This window comes from Harpegnathos saltator, unplaced genomic scaffold (genome assembly GCF_003227715.2).
Source record: "Harpegnathos saltator strain DR-91 unplaced genomic scaffold, Hsal_v8.6 scaffold403, whole genome shotgun sequence".
Classification (NCBI taxonomy): Eukaryota; Metazoa; Arthropoda; class Insecta; order Hymenoptera; family Formicidae; genus Harpegnathos; species Harpegnathos saltator.
This window is the reverse complement of record NW_020230210.1, coordinates 608,069-625,253: the sequence shown is the minus strand read 5'-3', so window position 1 is coordinate 625,253 and position 17,185 is coordinate 608,069. Positions and strand designations below refer to the sequence as shown.

Below are 17,185 nucleotides of genomic sequence, written 5' to 3'. Positions count from 1 at the left end.
TGATGTGTTATATAAATATTAAAAGATCCAACGAATATTAAATTTTTTATAAAGTTCCTTGTCTAAGTAAGTTGCATTGTCTAAACAGAATATTGCATACAAGTGAAAAATATTTGTAGTCGAGATCCACAAATAGTTCGTTAGCTGAGACTCAAACCACATTAGCCGAGAACCACGTGGTTAGATTGGAATAGCGGGTCTAAAATGATTTGACCCGTTATTTAGGGACAAGCATGGGAGTCCATGAATTAATTGATTCTTTAGCCGAGACTCAAACCATATTTAGTTGAAATTTGAACCACATTAAATACTAGGTCTAAATGACCCGTTATTTTGTATAAACAATAAAGGGTCTATAACTTTATTAAGGCTCGTTATTACTGGGAAAGGACGCCATCTGCATTCATTTTGAGTGGGGAACTACGATGCTACATCCACTTTCAACTCTCCGCTACGAACCGCCACTTTACTTGACGAAGAATTGACCAAATAATATACAAGTGCTAAACAGGTTTTGTATACCTCTGTACAATACATTTTTTTATACAATTCTTTATTTTTTTAATAAAATTAAAAAAAAATTGACCAAGTGATATAATTAAATGATTAGTCAGACATTCTTTAATTTTATTATGAAAGAAAGTCGAAATTCAACGGATATTATATAACTTCGATAAAAATAATGATAACAAAATAATTCAGGAAGCATTTTGAAATTTAGGATCTCTATTTTCTTGCATATTAAGATTGTATTGTTATTGTTATTTGCAAAATTATAATAGATTAAATAAATAATAGCCGATTAATTTTTAACCTCATTTTTCAGTTCAGTCTCGAACGAAAAATTATTTATATCGAAAATTTGACAGATGTATCTTAAAGAACAAATTTCATGCTTTCTATTCAATCGTTCACAAATTTGTCAATATTTTTATCGATATTATATAACCCGTCGAATTGAGCGTACGAAATTAATAACTGGATTTATTATTTCTATGAAAACAAGAAATATCGGTGCGTTTAAAAAAAACTAAATATATATATTTTAAAGGCGAAGGAAAAGTGGAAAAGCAATTTTTTATGATATGCATATAACTTTTAATGTTTAGAAAACATTTCAAATAAGCGTAATACAATATCTCGAACGACGTAGAAAGATAATTGTTACAACGTTCAGCCAATGGCATGTTAAATGTGTTAACGTTAAATCAATCGTCTAACTGACACAACAAAGCTAATCCTCTCTTAATCCAATGGCTCACAGGACGATCTGTGTCCAGAAATATCGATAGCACGTAATTCGAGGAATGACCCGTAGTCTTTAGTACGCCGAAACGCGCTGACGTGATATATAATGGACACTCGTATCGGTCGCCGACGTGAAGAGACGTTATTTCGCACGGTTTGAACCATACGATCGGCATCAGATCCCACAGTATTTTCGGGTAACTCTCAGCCAACAACATTGACGGTATATCCCAACGTGCTCCGGCCAGGAACATTCCGTAAACGTACGCCCCGTCGACAGGAGACACGCTGGACTGATACGTCGGGAGCGTCTGAGAAACATCGATGCGTTTATTAGATCAATAAAACCCAAACAGTACGAATATCTGAAATACATATTAGATACATTTATTCCGTTTGAAAAAAATCTGTTTGTTGTGAACAAGTGAAAGTTTATGTCTCAAAATTCTTCTATGATTAAAGAAAAGAGGATTAGGTGTCGCGGATCTACGCTCATAAGTGCATGAAAATATATAATTTCAGGTAGAAAAAAAATAGAATAAAATAAGAAAAGAAATATTTATTATTACTGCCCCGAAATAAAATTATTTACAGTAAACTAATATTAGCATACTTTATAGTCAAAAGTGATCTTGTCGATCGGTATCTTGTACTTCCTAGCGTAATTCTGCGTAATCGCCGTTAAAAAAGCATGTGAAAACGAGAATCCGGATATCCAGAACGTCTCCGGTTTTCCATGATCCAGCCATTGTTGCATGAAGTCAAGTCGCTTCAAGAAATCATCTATAAAACTCGGCAGCCGTTTTAAACTCGGGTAAGCACTCGCTCTCGCCCAACTCGGTGGAATTTTTGCGATGAGCATGCTGCTTGCCAATTCCTGTCATTCATTGTAATATTTATGTATGCATCATCATGTAATTATCCTATCGATTGTGAACTTGTGCGAGCCAGATTCTTTTGAAATTAAATAGAACATAAAATTTTATTATTCTTTATTTTCCTTTCAAAGCTAAAGCTCTGAAAGATATTTTTGATCACCCAAAATTTTTAACACAGATTTGTTCTCGACATATTTGAGAATATCATCAATCATTAATAATTGAAATTGATAATTGGAAAAGTAATTTGAAGACCTTGCGTGTTTCCCTTCTCCTTATACTCTATATATTCGTTGAAGAAAATAAACAGAATTCATACTCGCATTAAGCACATAATCCTTATTTTATCACACTGATCTTCATTGATAAGTTCCATCAATATTTGTGACCTATATAATACCTATATAATTACTACATTAATATTTTATATCGAAACCAAACTCGAATGTACCTCCAACGATGGTGTCATTACTATCAATCCTTTCACTGCTTTTTCCAACATCGACAGACTGCTCCGGATCTCCGTTAAGAGATCATTATATCTCTCTAATTCCTGTACCAACACCGTGTTCATTGACTCCACATATTCGATCGGGTAGCGCTGCTGCGCCTCCTCGATGTCGAACAGATCCGGCATTCTCTCGTAAATGTCTCGTTTCATATTCAGTAAGATCTCGTCCTGCTTCGTGGCGTCACCCGTGACCACTGCACCTCGTATTCGCGCCATGGAGTCGAACAAACCGGTCGCGAGCTGCAGATTACGAGTTATGCCGGCGTTCACATGGAGACCGAACACCTCCGGTGATGGATTCAGCGGGATCGACTGTATCTGCTTCACGTAATCCTCATAGGTGTGCCTGTAAATTTTGCTCTTTTTACATATTTATAAACCCTTCCGTATTCACCTGTATATACACTCTGTACACGCATCAAAGCGAAGTCTGTTTGATTGAAGTATCATCGCGATTGCGAACGAAATCTCGAGGGAAAAATTAATAATTAACTTTATTAACAACTATCGGTAACTGAATGAATAATTCACTACGAATAATTCATAATAATCACTGATTGATAATGAAACGACTAATTCGTTAATAATGACTAGTAAATATTGTGCTGGATGAAAATAATTAATTGGTTATTGACTATATTGTTGTCAGCGATTTATATTTGACCAACATGATTCTAAGTCGTGCGAGAACAAAAATAATGTGAGCAAGCACCTTTTCGGCACGGTGTATTCGTAACCGACGTCGGCGAACGAATAGCTCGGGTTGTCGATCACGTCCAGATTGTAAAAGTCCTTGAGAATGGTGTTCAGACATCTGCGATCTCGGTCATCCGTCACTCTACCGCCGTAATTACATTCGCCGGTGAGATATATGATCGCGTCGAAGGGTACTTCTTCGTAATTCGCGATGCACAGCTCCAGTTGCATTGAGGAAATTTGCAAATCGGACTCGTTGAAGTCTTAGAGAAGAGGGAGAAAAATTGATACATAGCGAAAAGTCGTGGATGAACGCTTCAGATTCAGAAAATGTGAGTTACAAACCGTATCGAATGTTCCAGCCTTGAGGCCCGTAATTCCGTCGCTCTTGAATTACCGCGTGAAAGAAGCACAATGAGTACAGCAGTCTGAGGAACGTCTTCTTTTTCTTCAGATCTTTCTCCAAAGCTTCCGTCTCTCTTGTGCTTTCCGCCGTGAATGACCTGTAAACCGACTTATTATCATTATAAATACTTATTAGTCCTGTAACTACTAACGTCAGAAAGACCTAGAGATTTTTTTAAAATCGACTATTTCGCACGTTCGTCACCTCATGAGGTTATTTTGTAGACCCATCGGCGGTTCGTTAGTCATCTTGATGCCGTTTTGCAAAACACTAACGGGGAACTTATCCGACGGATAACTGGTTAACCATAGACGAAAGTTTTGCTCCGTGTTGGCGTGATCGAGACTTTCGTAAATCTTCTCCAGGACGGGCATCCAGGAAGCAGCCAAATGACAATTCTGCAAGCAGACCCAGAAACCACCGGCCTGCGCTCGCTCGATCATCCTCTGCGCAATAGATCCTTGACCCTGACCCAACGAGATCGATTCGAAGCGATTCATGTAGTTCATATTCTCCGCGAATTTCGTCAGCGCGCCCATAGGATCGGATCCGGCCGACAAGATGAAGACTAGAGGCGTCAAACAGTTCGATTCAGCGTATGACTTGGCGATGTCGAAGGGCGGAGGTACCACGAAGTTCAAACCCATCCCGACCTCCACGAAGCGCTGGATCTGTCAAAAAAGCCATATTGAATTAATGTCTCAACGACATTCGTCGTTTTGATACTACGACTAAACGTTTCGCCTTTCTGAGAAGGCAATGTGAAAGAAATGTCGTTAACAAATTTGATTCTCGCAAAGGAAAAGAGAGGACGGCATAAAATTATAAACTAAGCCGAACTATAATTTTAAAATTTAAATTTATATCTACAAATGAAAAAGAAGAAGTTAGATTAAAATTAAAAATGAGATAAATTATTGAGATTGAAATTAAATCAGATAGGCATAATCAAAATAAATACCGGACGCTTACTGGATATCTCTATATTTAACAATAGTGAGGAGGATTCTGTTTTCTTTGGCTTTTATCAGTCCGAAGTAATCGTTTTATTTATTAACGTAATATTATCTAGTCGATAATAATTAATATATTCAATTAATTGAATTATTCCGCTTCGAGTTTATCAATGTGAAGACACAACAAAGTGCGAATCGATTTTCAGCCATTCATCATCCTCCTCCGCATGAAGGATAATCCCCGAGAATACCACCCTCATTATCAGGATGATGTTATCGTTCACGGTACCTTTATCGGCACGATATCAGGCCTTATCACTCTTGCAATGATCAACTTCTGGAAAGGCGTCAGTTTGGTCTCCCAGGGTTGCGGCAGAGACGCGCCCACTGGATCCAAAAGATCGTAGAAGTTCTTCCATGCTGGTAGATCGTCTTGGAAACTTCGTATGAAATCGGCGAAGACCGGCGAAGCGCTGGTAAGCCTCGATATCTCGTCCCAGGATTTTTCGGGGAGCCAGTCGGTGGCGGGATTTTTCACGGTCGGCTCGCCCACAGCGAAACCGCCAGTAATGAAAAACGACATTTCCTCTTCAGTGATTTCGTCCGACGCCAACAGAATCGTCGTGTATAAAATGAACGAGTATAGGATCTATATTGAACAACGAAGGCTTACATTAAAATGTCTCGTGATATCGAATCTCCACCTCTTCAATATGATATATATATTTGTGATTTTACAATCCTGCTCGAAATATTTTTTAAAATTATGTCTGCAACAAAACAATCCTTCTAATAAAAAAAATCATATGGCGAAACCATTCTTACCTTGTCCTTCTCGAACAGCGACCTGCATACATTTTGATAGAGGTTATAGGTGAACGTGCTGCGCAGAAAACCGAGTCGCCGCTCAAGATCCTTGCTCTTGCTGGCGGTCTCGATCGAGCCGATGTATAGGTTGATGAACCATGTCAGCGAGTACTGGTACATCGGATCGATGTTGGGCAAATCCGTGATGGTGTAATAAAGCGCCGCGCTGTACCTGGCGATCGGCCGGTAACTCTGACGGAATACGTCGATTTGCATCGCCGTCTTCTTCGCTGCCGCCTGTTTCTTCTCAATGTCGCTCGACAGATTCTTGGACGAGTTTAAGATCTCGATGGCTTCTTCGTCCTCGAGAATGTTGGCACCAGCGACCGACAATATTCTCAGGATGTTGTCTTCTACCTCCTTCAGGGCTTTCACATTCAAGGCGTTCTGTACGATCAAGTACTCGCGTTTTTCTTGCAGGTCCGGTCGCTCCTTCGCGACTACTATGCCCAGAAGTTGATCGTCTAGCGCCTCTAATGTCAAGGCACTGCTAATCAACGTCACCTTGTTGAATACTTCTGGCGAGTAGTGCGGATTGCGCAGCTTGGTCGTCATGTACAAACGAAAGCGTGGATTGTAATCAATGTTTTTCTCGCCGAGGGTGATGTACCAGAAAGCGCCGGACTTGTGTATCCTCCGAGTCAGTATCGGGTCCAGAGCGGCGTCCACTTCTTCCATAATATTCTCGATTAGCACTGGCTTACCTGAGCGACAATCATTTAAGTAATTAACTCTTCCTAATAATAACCTGAGTGTCTGAAAGATATTTTAAAGTCGTCTAAAAGATGTCTGAATAAATAGGACATCTTTTGCACGACTTTTAAATATGTACATTATATGAATAATGGAACTGCTTATTAATCGTGAAATAAAATTTTCGTTGTCTTCGTTTAATTAAATTAATTATAAATGTTATACGTATACAATATACCGTGTTCGATCGAGCGCTCAATGACATTCATGTAATCACGATCGGTCTGCTTGACGATCTGAAGGTCGTTCACTTTCTCCATGTTACGGATCCATTTATTCGTCTGACCTTGCGGATCGACAAATAGGCTCCAACGCTTCGAATTGTCCATTATTATGGCGTTCTCGATCGAGAAGGAGTCACGGGGCAGACCGAACATGTTCCACGAGTTGATCTTCACCTCTGTGCCTAAAATTGCGACAAAATTGTACTCCTTTGAGCAAGGTATCACAGATTTCGCCACATATTTCGTCCACTTCTCAAGGCTCTCGGCGCGAAAATTGGCCGTGTAAGGTCCTAGATAAGCGATAACTCCACAGGATATCAGAATATCGCCAGGTAGCGCCTCATAGGCCACCCACAAGTTCTCGGCAGCTGCGACCCAGCGGTCTCTCTCTCCTCCCAAGCCGCTGATGAGCTTTTCCGCGCGGATCAGCTTGTTTCTGCAGCTGGTTACCTATATCACGAGTGAAAAAAGGTACAAAGTGAATTTTCTGAGTGAAAAACACCACTAAGTAATCGCAGAACTTCACCGACCTCGTCCTCCAAACGTATCTTCCGTGCCAATGTCTCTCGCAATTTCTCGCGCAACACCTCCAATTTCTTGTTCAACTCGACCAACGTCTCCTGCTTCTCTTTCAAAAACGCAAGAGTGTTTTTCAGGTCCCGTTCCGAGATGGCGAGCTTGGTCTTTTTCGGCGCAACTACTTTCGCCACGTCATCGTACAAAACCATCGCACGCACCCACTTGCAGAGACCCTCGGCGGCTGAAGAGGCTCGAGCTACTACTTTCGGATCAAAGTTCTTGTCCGTCATGTACGTTTTCTTAATTTCCTAACGAAATATAACATCGCGTTAATCGACGGATTCTTTTTGCGACATCAAAATTCTATTTGTATGTGCACATGTGTGATTCTGGTCAAGGTAGGATTGTATCTGTAAAAATTAATAATGAAATAGTGAGATTAAATCTCTGAAGGTCCAATGCGCTAACCTGTATTATGGAGTCCGGGATGTTATCCTTATCGTACAGCTTCAGACTGTCGAGAAACTTTATATCGCCGAGTATACGTTTGCTGGGCGTCCAATAGTCGAGAATCTTAACACCGGTGGCTGGATCTTCCTTCTTGACTGGCGGTACATTCAGCATCACGCACACAGCAGCCATGACTAGTTTAATGACTTCCGGTGGGCTTTTCATGGTCTTCACCACGGCGATATCCGCCGGCTTCAACGTGTCGAGCGCGGCTGTAATTTGCAATTTTTAATTTAGCACATTTTGCTGGATTGAGCTCGTAAATTGTATCAAATCAAAAGTGAAGAAAAAAAGAAAACAATGAGGAGAAAAAAGAACAAATGTAAAAGATAAGAAAGAGAACATAGTTGGGATGGAAATAAGGAAACAGCACCTGTGGCCTCGTTCAAAGCGGGTAGAGCTTCGGCCAGGTCGGCCTCGCACTCTTTCTTCAGCTGCATAGCAATCTCGGCTTGCACGTTAGCCACATTTTCATCCTTCTTCACCAAGGTCGTCGCTTTCTTTACACTCGCATCCTCCTTCTCGATCTGTCGCATCGTTTCCGCTGTTTCCTTAGCCGACGCCTCGAGTTGTGGCCTTAATTCCGTCAGAGTAATCCGCATCTGAGCAATCTGCTCGGCCGCAAATTCAAGCTTATCCAGACCGTTAATGTATCGCTCTCTACAAAAACACGCCAAGTCTCAACAACGAGTTAATTTCCTCGATAAAAGACAGTAACGGATCAATTTCCAAAAATAACTTCGAATCTTGGAAGTATCATATCGCTGACGTCACCTTGTTTGGGCGATGTCTCGTCTTTTCGTGGTCGTTAAGTCGGCAAACATCCGCATAAGATCGAGGAATGAAGCAGTGGTGACGTAGGTCTTCTTGCCGGTGAGCTCATAGAATCTAGCACTCACATCTTTCGTGCAACTGTGGAAGAACTTGCAAGCCACCACCGACTCGTCTTTAACATTCTCGGCGAGCTCAAGGTCGACGAGGGTGCGTCGTGCCACCTGTTCGAGCGCGTCCTCGGGCCATACATCGAACCAGTCGATGGTGCAACAATTCACCAAACCGGGATGCATCCGCAGGCGGATCCGGAAAGCATCGCCGATTGGGCTGAGGCACAGCATGATGTGCAGCTTCTCACGGCAACGGCCGACGAAGAACGCCAGCACGTTCAACACGGAAATGTCGAGGTTGCGGTCGCCGCCTTGCGCTGCGAGTCGCGTCATCTCGATGATCTCTTGCCGCTCCTCGATGTTGAAGATGTTCGGCACCTCGCCGTCGTTCAGCAGACTATCCACGTCATCGAGAAACGCGTCATCGCGGATCTGCTCCTCAGCTAGCAGAAACACAAAGTCTTTCCCGACCCCGCCGGAGTTCTTCAGCACCCACTTGACGTCCTCTCGCCATTCCTGCATGCCGTACGTGCCGGTGATCTCCGGCTGACGGAGACCGTAGCCGGCTATGGCGGAAGAAAGCCTCGTCAAACTCTGTCTACCTGATCCGCCAGTGCCAACCATCAGTAGATTGCCGCACGGGATGGCCAGTACGCGGCAGATTCTCGCGAGATGCTGGAGCGCGTAGCGGAACAGCGTGATGTCGATTTTATCGTGGTGAGTGTCATTGTACTCTTGCAGAAATACGAGGCCCACTTGTTGATACTCTTCCAGCGAGGGTATTTCCTCGTAAACTCGATCTTCCATCGCCGCCTCCGGCTCCATGAAATTGACGAAAATCAAGTCGTTGAGACTCTCTTCTGTGATCTGGTCTTCGTACTTGGGTAAATGTCCGAGCAAGGTGTCGAAGCGTTCCTTCAGGATACTCTCCACAATTAGCTTGATCTGTTGGCACAACCAGCGTCGATCCGGCTGGTCGATCAGTCGATCACCGAACACCCTCAGCACCTCATGTATCCACAGTTTGTAAAAAACGCTTTTACCGGTATCTGCGGATTCCTTCTTCAGCAAGGCGCAGCCGGTGATGACGCGTGCAAAGTCGCGCAGGTTGAAGAGGTAATGCGGCTTGAGCGGCGTCGGTCGTAGATGCTCTATCGCATTGTAGTAGACGCGCATTGTGACATTCACTATGTCATTGATAGTCGGTAGAACACCAGCGGTGAAGCCGTTTTGCCTCAGCCCCACGAACGCCAGATTCGTAAAGATGCGGAAGAGAGTCTCGCGCGTGAAATCGCATATGGTGAACATGTTGAAATGACGCAGGAAACGCGTGTAAATCTCGTGCCTCCTACCGCCAGGCGGCGCCATCGCGCACACGAACATCGTGTCCAACACGGTGATGGGATCCGGCTTCTTCTGGTCGAACCAAACCCCGTGATCCAGGAACTGACGCAGCAACTCGATCGGCGGTTGCGCGCCGTATATCTCCTTAGTCGGCGCGTTCACCTCGTCCACGAAGACGACGCAGTGAATTCCGATCGGAGGGCCAAACTGAGCCCCTCCTCGTCGCTTGTGCAGCTTCGCCAACACCAGCTCCTGTGTCTGCGCCGCGGTGATTCTCGGCGCGAACGTAATCAAGTTCGGCAAGTATTTCTTCTCGTCTAGCTTGTTGGTCAGCATGTCTTTTATGTAGATGCTCTTGCCGGTACCGGTATCGCCGTAGAGCAGAAAGCACCGGTGATGCTTGATGTGCATCGCCATCACGCTTTGGTATTTCATCGTGTCAATCGTAGGTATGATGGTGCGCGAAATGCTCTCGGTCTCTAAGAATTGCTGCGCCTTGGCGGCTTCGGAATACCGTCGCCACGCACCCCTGCCGCGAAAGCTGTAGTATTGATCATGGATCGGATCCTCACCCGGCAGGGATATTTGATCAGCGGTCACACACATGGGCACAGGAAACGCCGGGTTCTCGTTTTTCCAGAGGCTCAGATAGAACGCGTCAAATTTGCTTCGCGACTCCCGATCCAACGTGCCAGCCGCGCCCCACACCATGGAGACGATCATGGCCGCTTGGAACCAGACTCGGAAATGCTGCTCGAACGCACCGGCACTCTCCTCTACGGCGTCTTCGATGAGTAATTCAAAAAACGACATGGTCGATACCGCTCGGTGGATCTCGCCGGCGTTCACGGTCACTCGGCATTCTTTACGGATGAACTCCAGGCATGGTTTCATCAGCCAGCGAAAAAGCTCGTTGATCATTGTGGTGTCGGTCGCCCACTCAGGATTCAAACTGATGATCCAGGACTCGAGAAAAGGCTCCCAGCCGAGAGCGTGCGGCTCCAAGTAGATCATACCACAGCGGGAGACCGTGGCGGGGGACGCGTGAACCAGGTCCATTGTCTCGAAAATCATGGACATGGTGTCGCTCATGCGCATCACCTCGCCGGACGTAAGGCAAAGCTTGCGGTTGTCATCGAGCACTGTATTTAAGCTCTCGATCCATACGGCGTCCACCGGCCCGTCGAAGATGAGCCACTTGCGGTCGGGCGTATCCTCGCTGGAGAAACGGCGGAACACGTGCGCGCATATCCCGTCGCTCCATTCGGACGACACCGGGTCGAAATAGCCGTACAGCTGACCCAGCGTGATGGCCTTGGGATTCAGCACGAAGTAGCTGGTGATTGTGCCGTTCTCGTCACCGTGTTCATGCATAAGCGTAAGCGCGTCCGCCAAGGTGTGCAACACGGAGGTCTTGCCGCCGAACGGCTCGCCAACTAGCATGAAGCCGTGGCGCACCATCATCATTTCGTAGGTCTGCACGATCTTCAATAGAAATACGCTAACCGTACGGAGGTTCCGCTTGCGGGCGACGTCGTTCACCGCGGCGAGCAGTACGTCGTAATTCGGCGAAGGCACCGAGAGTCCCGGAAACAGATCGGATATGATGCCTTGGAAGAGTGGCACGTCGCGGACGAGGAACTTGGGCAGGTTCACGTCGATCAGAGAGCGCAGCAGCAGCATCGCCTCGTCGTCCTTAGGGTGCTTGAGCTTGAGATTCTGCGCCGCCGACAGTACAGTCTTGACTGCGCGCATACCGTAGTCGTAATGTGATTGCGAAGACAATTGCTCTGAGCACAGCTTATATGTAGTGACGATCTTCGTGGAGAGATCGCGACCGGTGCCGAAGCCTGACGAATACAGAAAGATCTCGGCGATCATCGCGTAATCCGGCACCATCATGGCAACTGTGCGGAATAGGACCTTCAGGTTGTCCGGTAGCTCTGATCGACCGGCATAACCCGGGTTCATAGTGATGCATACATAAACCGCCGGATTCAGTTGCAACTCGGTGCCTTCGAAGACGAATGCCTCCAGATTGGCGCGTACCGCCTATGTATGTGTGTGGGCATATATGTGTATGTGAAATATATATTTTATATATAATATATAAAATCAAAATTATAATTTACGTATTATTTGTTCAATGGATGATCTCCATGAATATATTCCCATGAGAGGAGTTGTTCAATTCAACAAGAAATAATATAATTGTTATATTTGCTATCGATAGTTCCCAGCAAACACAATATTACATGTAACGTGCATACACATGTGTTATATAACAGTTATATTGTTGAGTAGGAAATTACAATTAACATGCACGTTACGTGTAACATTGTGTTTGCTGGGTTATATATCAAGTAAAAATATAATTATTTACATGTTATATAATAATATTTTTCGTTTGATTTCAATCAATAAACTTCTAATCCTTTTTGTTTTCATCAATTTCAATAATTTGATTTCAGACAGTAATTTTTAATTAACGTTTACTTAATTCAGTAAATATCGACCATTCGGACTTAACAAAAACTTGGACGCTTTTCTTCAGATGAAGCGTTTGAAAACCTCAATTTGTTTAAAGTCGTCTTGAGAAGTTGTGATTTAATATATCACCTGCACTATGCACAAGATTTGTTGCGCCACAACCGACAGGACCTCCAGCTCGATGCGATTGAACTCGTCGAAGCAAGACCACGCGCCACAGCTTGCCAGGCCCTTGAAAAACTTGCCCATATTCTTGTAGTCGAGGCCCTCCGAGCAATTGAAGACCACGCATTGAACGGCGATTGCTCGGCTTAGATCCTTCGTCGTTTCGGTCTTGCCGGTGCCAGCTGGACCTTCGGGTGCGCCATTCAAATGCAGCGAGTACGCACCGATCAACGTGCGGTAACATCTTTTGAAAACGTAATCGATTGCAATCAGAGTTGGTATTTATTAGTACACGGTGATTCGTTATCGATCAAATTTAGCTGAAAATTATAGCAGCTTTTGGATATATAAAAAATAAAAGATACAAAGTTTTATTAAAAAAGAAAAGTAACAGAGAATAATCAGGATTGTTGAGCAATTTCTTCGTCAAATATATTATTCGTAAATGATATGTTTGTTTCCTTAAGTGAAAAATCATATTTTTGTTTGTGTATTCTCGATAACCGCAGTTGGAATGGTTCTATCTATCGTAAGTGTCATCGTTAGTTGCTACTTATTGCTACGCGATCTTGAAAAGCAGAATGAAATCGTTGATTACGTAACATTCAAATTAGATTCGAATTTGAAATGTCGCATGAAAAACTTTTATTTCTTGTTTCCGACTTACTTCTTTATTCACAGTTGTATTATCGACGAAGGATCATCATCCTGTAGTCATCGTAGGTACGTACCTGTCGGTCAACGGGGTGATGACGAGACGCGGGCAATTGCCGAGGTACTCGTACGCGTACCTAACCGTCGAATAGATGATTCTAACATAGACGTCGTCCTCCCAGTAATAACGAAGTTGCGACAGCCACTCAAAGTCCATCTCGTTGACGATCTGTTTCTCGATGAGGGATTTGACAACGTCCATCGCATGAACGTCGATGGTGATCAGAGCGTTCAACGTCGTTCGATTTTGCTTGGAGAGTTGCCCTGCCGGGCAAAATCCATTTCCCTGTGAAAACTCCATGGAAGCGATGGCAACAACAACTTTCGCGAGCCCCGTATTACGTCACGAACCTCTCACCAGATTGACCAGCTTCTGGATCTGGCTCCTCAGCTTTTCGTAGAGTGCCTCCATCGCGTAGGTTGTACGACCGACCAGGCAGCTCTGCACGTCGAGGCTCCAGTAAATCTGCGCGACACACAGGATGACCATGCCGGGCCATAAAAGAACCCACTCCACTCGTTCCTTCTTCTCGTACTCCAAGTAGCTCAAATAGATCTCCTCTTTCATCGATGCCACCATCTGCTTTTCAACCTGAAGCATCAAAAGTTCGGCAGCTAATCGATAAAAATAAAACTCGTTTATACATTAACATTACAATCGTAATTCAATGAGAAATTCGAGATTTTGCAAGTTCATCGAAATTCGCGCATAATTTGTTTTGTGAAATATCGAAAGGTCGGAAACTCGTTACTGTACGACAGAACTAAATATATACGACAGAAGTAAATATATCAAGACCAAGGGAAATTACTTGAAAGAGCCATCGCTCGACGCATCCGCGCGCCGCAGCTGTCGAGATAACTTCCTGCATCGGCACTTCCTCCTTATCGTCGCTGAACATGCAATAAATTTCCAGATCTTCGTCGAAACTGCAAGATAAGAAGATATTTTATATTAAGTAATATAATACATATAATAATACGATTATTTATATACATTTCTTTATTTATAAAAATAGATACAACGAATGCAAGTATTGTTGTGAGGATATGCATAACGAGAGTACCCCAGCCGATTGATTCCCTCAAAACACTTTTTCAAGTGTGGCTGAACACGAAGCGGCTCCTTAGTCTCGGAAAGAATTTCAAGCATGTCGTCGTTGCTCAGAAAGAAGAATCGCGGGAAGAACAGTCGTTTCTTTTCGAGATAATCCAATACGCCGTTGTTGACCCTTTCCATTGACACGTTTGCCTCTAGCATACTTTCCAATAGACCAATCTGTAGGGGACGTTCGATTTCCCGAAGGAATTTCGAGCAGACCTTGACCACTCGATTCGCTTAAACGTGATCACACTGTGATATACGTACGACACCGGCAGTCTCGCGAACTCTGGGGTCTCTCTTAACGCACTGCATCGCTTTGCGAAATATCGCGTCGACCTCGAAGAACAACTCTTCTTCCTCGGGCAGCTGCGCTACAATATCTTTGCTCGAGAAGATCGGCAGCAGATATATCCATTGTATCTGCACCTAAAGGGAGACCACGAGAAATGTTAAAAACAACTGTCTCGGCGAGGTCGGAAACTGTGAGCGAATTGATCTCTATCGATACTTAAATCTGACCACGATGATCGATGATAAAATATGAAAGAACCAAGACAGCAATGAAATTATAAAGAAGCAATTTCAACACGAAAATTAATTAAATTTAATTACTGTTGATAATTCAATCCCAATTTTAATTAAATCTCAGAAACAGAACAAATATATGATTTGAGATTTGCGACTAACTTGGCAGTAAAAATACGCGCTGACTTGTCGATAAAAACTGTCAGGAAAAGTTTACCTTCGTCCACTCGTCGATTGTCGATTGCATGCGCAGAAGCAACGCGTAGAACGACTTGACGTCTTCCTCGATGAGTTTTACAAAAGCCGAGCCTCGCATCATCTGTATCTTGACTATATGTTCTTCGAGCAGCGTTAGCACGTCTTCAAGATGCGTTAAGATTGGCACTTGGGTGTCCTTGTACAGCATGATGCTGAAGAAAAAGTCGTCCCACTCACTCTTCATCCTCGCGAGCGATTCCTCAAGCGCCAGCTCCTTTGTCGCGCTGCTGCTGATTATCTCGTATCTGCAAAACAATTGTATCTTGCTCAGTGACTTGCGACTCGTCAAGTCGCGATCGCAGGTCGGGAGAGCGCGCTACTTCTCCAAATCTTCCATCAGGTTCATATTGATTATTTTTCTCAAGCTTGTGCCGGCGTCTGGTGTTAAATCGAATCTCGCAATTGCTGACATATCATCCCAGTGCAACTGTCGCATCGCCGGGTTGCGAAAGATGGCTAACAACGGAATGTATTGCTGCATGGTAAAAATCAACGTGAATAAAATAACGGCGAACATTCTGATATAACGTTAAGTTGACGTGCGAAGTCGTTTACTACGAAATTTCATCGAATTTCTGTTTCGGACATTAATTCGACCGAATGGCAAAAGAAACTTACGAGACTTCCTTCCTCTCGTAGATGAGAAAGAAAGTGTTTGTAGATGGAGAAAAATGCGAATAAAAATAAAAAAACTAATAGCGACCGTTTCCTTCGGATTTTAATAGTAATTCAATAATAACTTAAATTTAATTTCTTCATACTTTCAGCCACTTTCCGTCTTCTATCAGCTGATGGCACAGTTTCTGAGGCGACGGTTGCTGTAAAGGATCGGGATCATCTACCAGTCCTACAAAACTAACGGGGAACGACCGATAACGCACGCGCAACAGGTTCACACGAGGATCGCTCGATGAACATCCGGGGACTGTTTCCACTTCGGAGCGACGGGACGATATAACTCAAGCGCTTTTATTCACTCTCTCTCTGGCTCTTACGTACTTTCCATACATCCACCATCGACAAGGTTAATAGAATCCCGCGCGGAATACGGAAGTTAGTGGATTGATGGGGAAAAATTTGTAAAAGACTACAAGCGCGAACGATACAAATCGGAAAAGCACAATCCTATTCGTTTTATTGCGCGATACGTGATACGCTGTAGTGAAATCAGCCTGGATACTTGCTTCGACGCGATCCTCCCATTACTCTTTCGTTGTCGCACTTATGTTACGACCTGTGCGGATAATTTGTCGCGATCTGCAGCTTAATTCGCGTCTTAAATAGCTTGTAGCTTTTGCCGAAATCAATCAAATACTGATTGATCTTGTTCTCGACATGCTGCACATCGAGGTATTCGAAAGGACCGTCCAGCCAGACCCCGCGATCCCTTTGCCACTGATAGCCTCGGTAGATGAGACTGTAAAACGGCAGGATGTTCTCTCTCAGTTCCTGGATGCGTGGATATTGCGTCAATGGGAACTGGAACAACGACTCTTCGGCGTTTATAAACTCGGCCCGCTGTTCCATGCGTTCCAAATGACGTGTCATTTTTCGCATATCCTCTATATATTCCTTGATACGCTTAGCATCGTCCATGTCATCCATCATGACCAATCTGTGATCAGAAAATCAAGCCACATTTGAACGGCAGGATTGATTTGCGAAGAATGGAGGAAGATTTAAATAACTCGCACGATGACGCGTCACATTGACGCGTTTTTGTATCCCTGTAAAGATAAATAGAGAGAATTCAATTGCGCGCCAACTTTTCCTTTCACTCGAAACGAATCACCCCGCGAAATTGCGTTATCGAAGTTCGATGTTGACGAACGATGACGCCGGGGAGTTCTACCTAGGGAACATGTTTTCCACGTTCGCGTTCAGCACCATGACCTGCTTCTGGAGCTCCTCCTCCAGCTCAAACTTCATTTGCTCATACATCGACGAACTGCGATCGAAGATTGGCTTGATGCGCTTCAACCACTGCACTGTCGTATTATTCAGCTCGATATGAGACTTGGTGAGGCTAGTCATCTCGATCAGCGAGCCCACCATGCGCAGTGAGAGCGTTATTCTCTCGCGCATCTCTTGCATCAACGTCGACGTTGCCGTCAGCATGTACTGGCCTATAC

The 17,185-nt window shown here is 44.0% G+C and overlaps 1 protein-coding gene across 1 annotated transcript; it reads right to left on the bottom strand.

Annotated features, from left to right (window-relative positions):
• Nucleotides 1-1,128: 1,128 nt before the first annotated feature.
• Dhc62B (Dynein heavy chain at 62B) lies at nt 1,129-16,587 on the bottom strand. Its single transcript, XM_019841166.2, has 23 exons — nt 16,288-16,587; nt 15,815-15,908; nt 15,374-15,528; nt 15,013-15,298; nt 14,535-14,696; nt 14,233-14,444; nt 13,978-14,095; nt 13,517-13,757; nt 13,183-13,429; nt 12,416-12,695; nt 8,343-11,848; nt 7,942-8,228; nt 7,527-7,780; nt 7,070-7,366; nt 6,494-6,989; nt 5,521-6,266; nt 4,985-5,344; nt 3,944-4,410; nt 3,679-3,836; nt 3,350-3,596; nt 2,578-2,983; nt 1,862-2,125; nt 1,129-1,559 (listed from the first exon to the last, which is right to left on the bottom strand). Exons 1-23 carry the CDS (start codon nt 16,578-16,580, stop codon nt 1,209-1,211), a joined length of 9,927 nt encoding a protein of 3,308 aa, XP_019696725.1. The 5' UTR covers nt 16,581-16,587; the 3' UTR covers nt 1,129-1,208.
• Between the last annotated feature and the right edge of the window lie 598 nt (nt 16,588-17,185).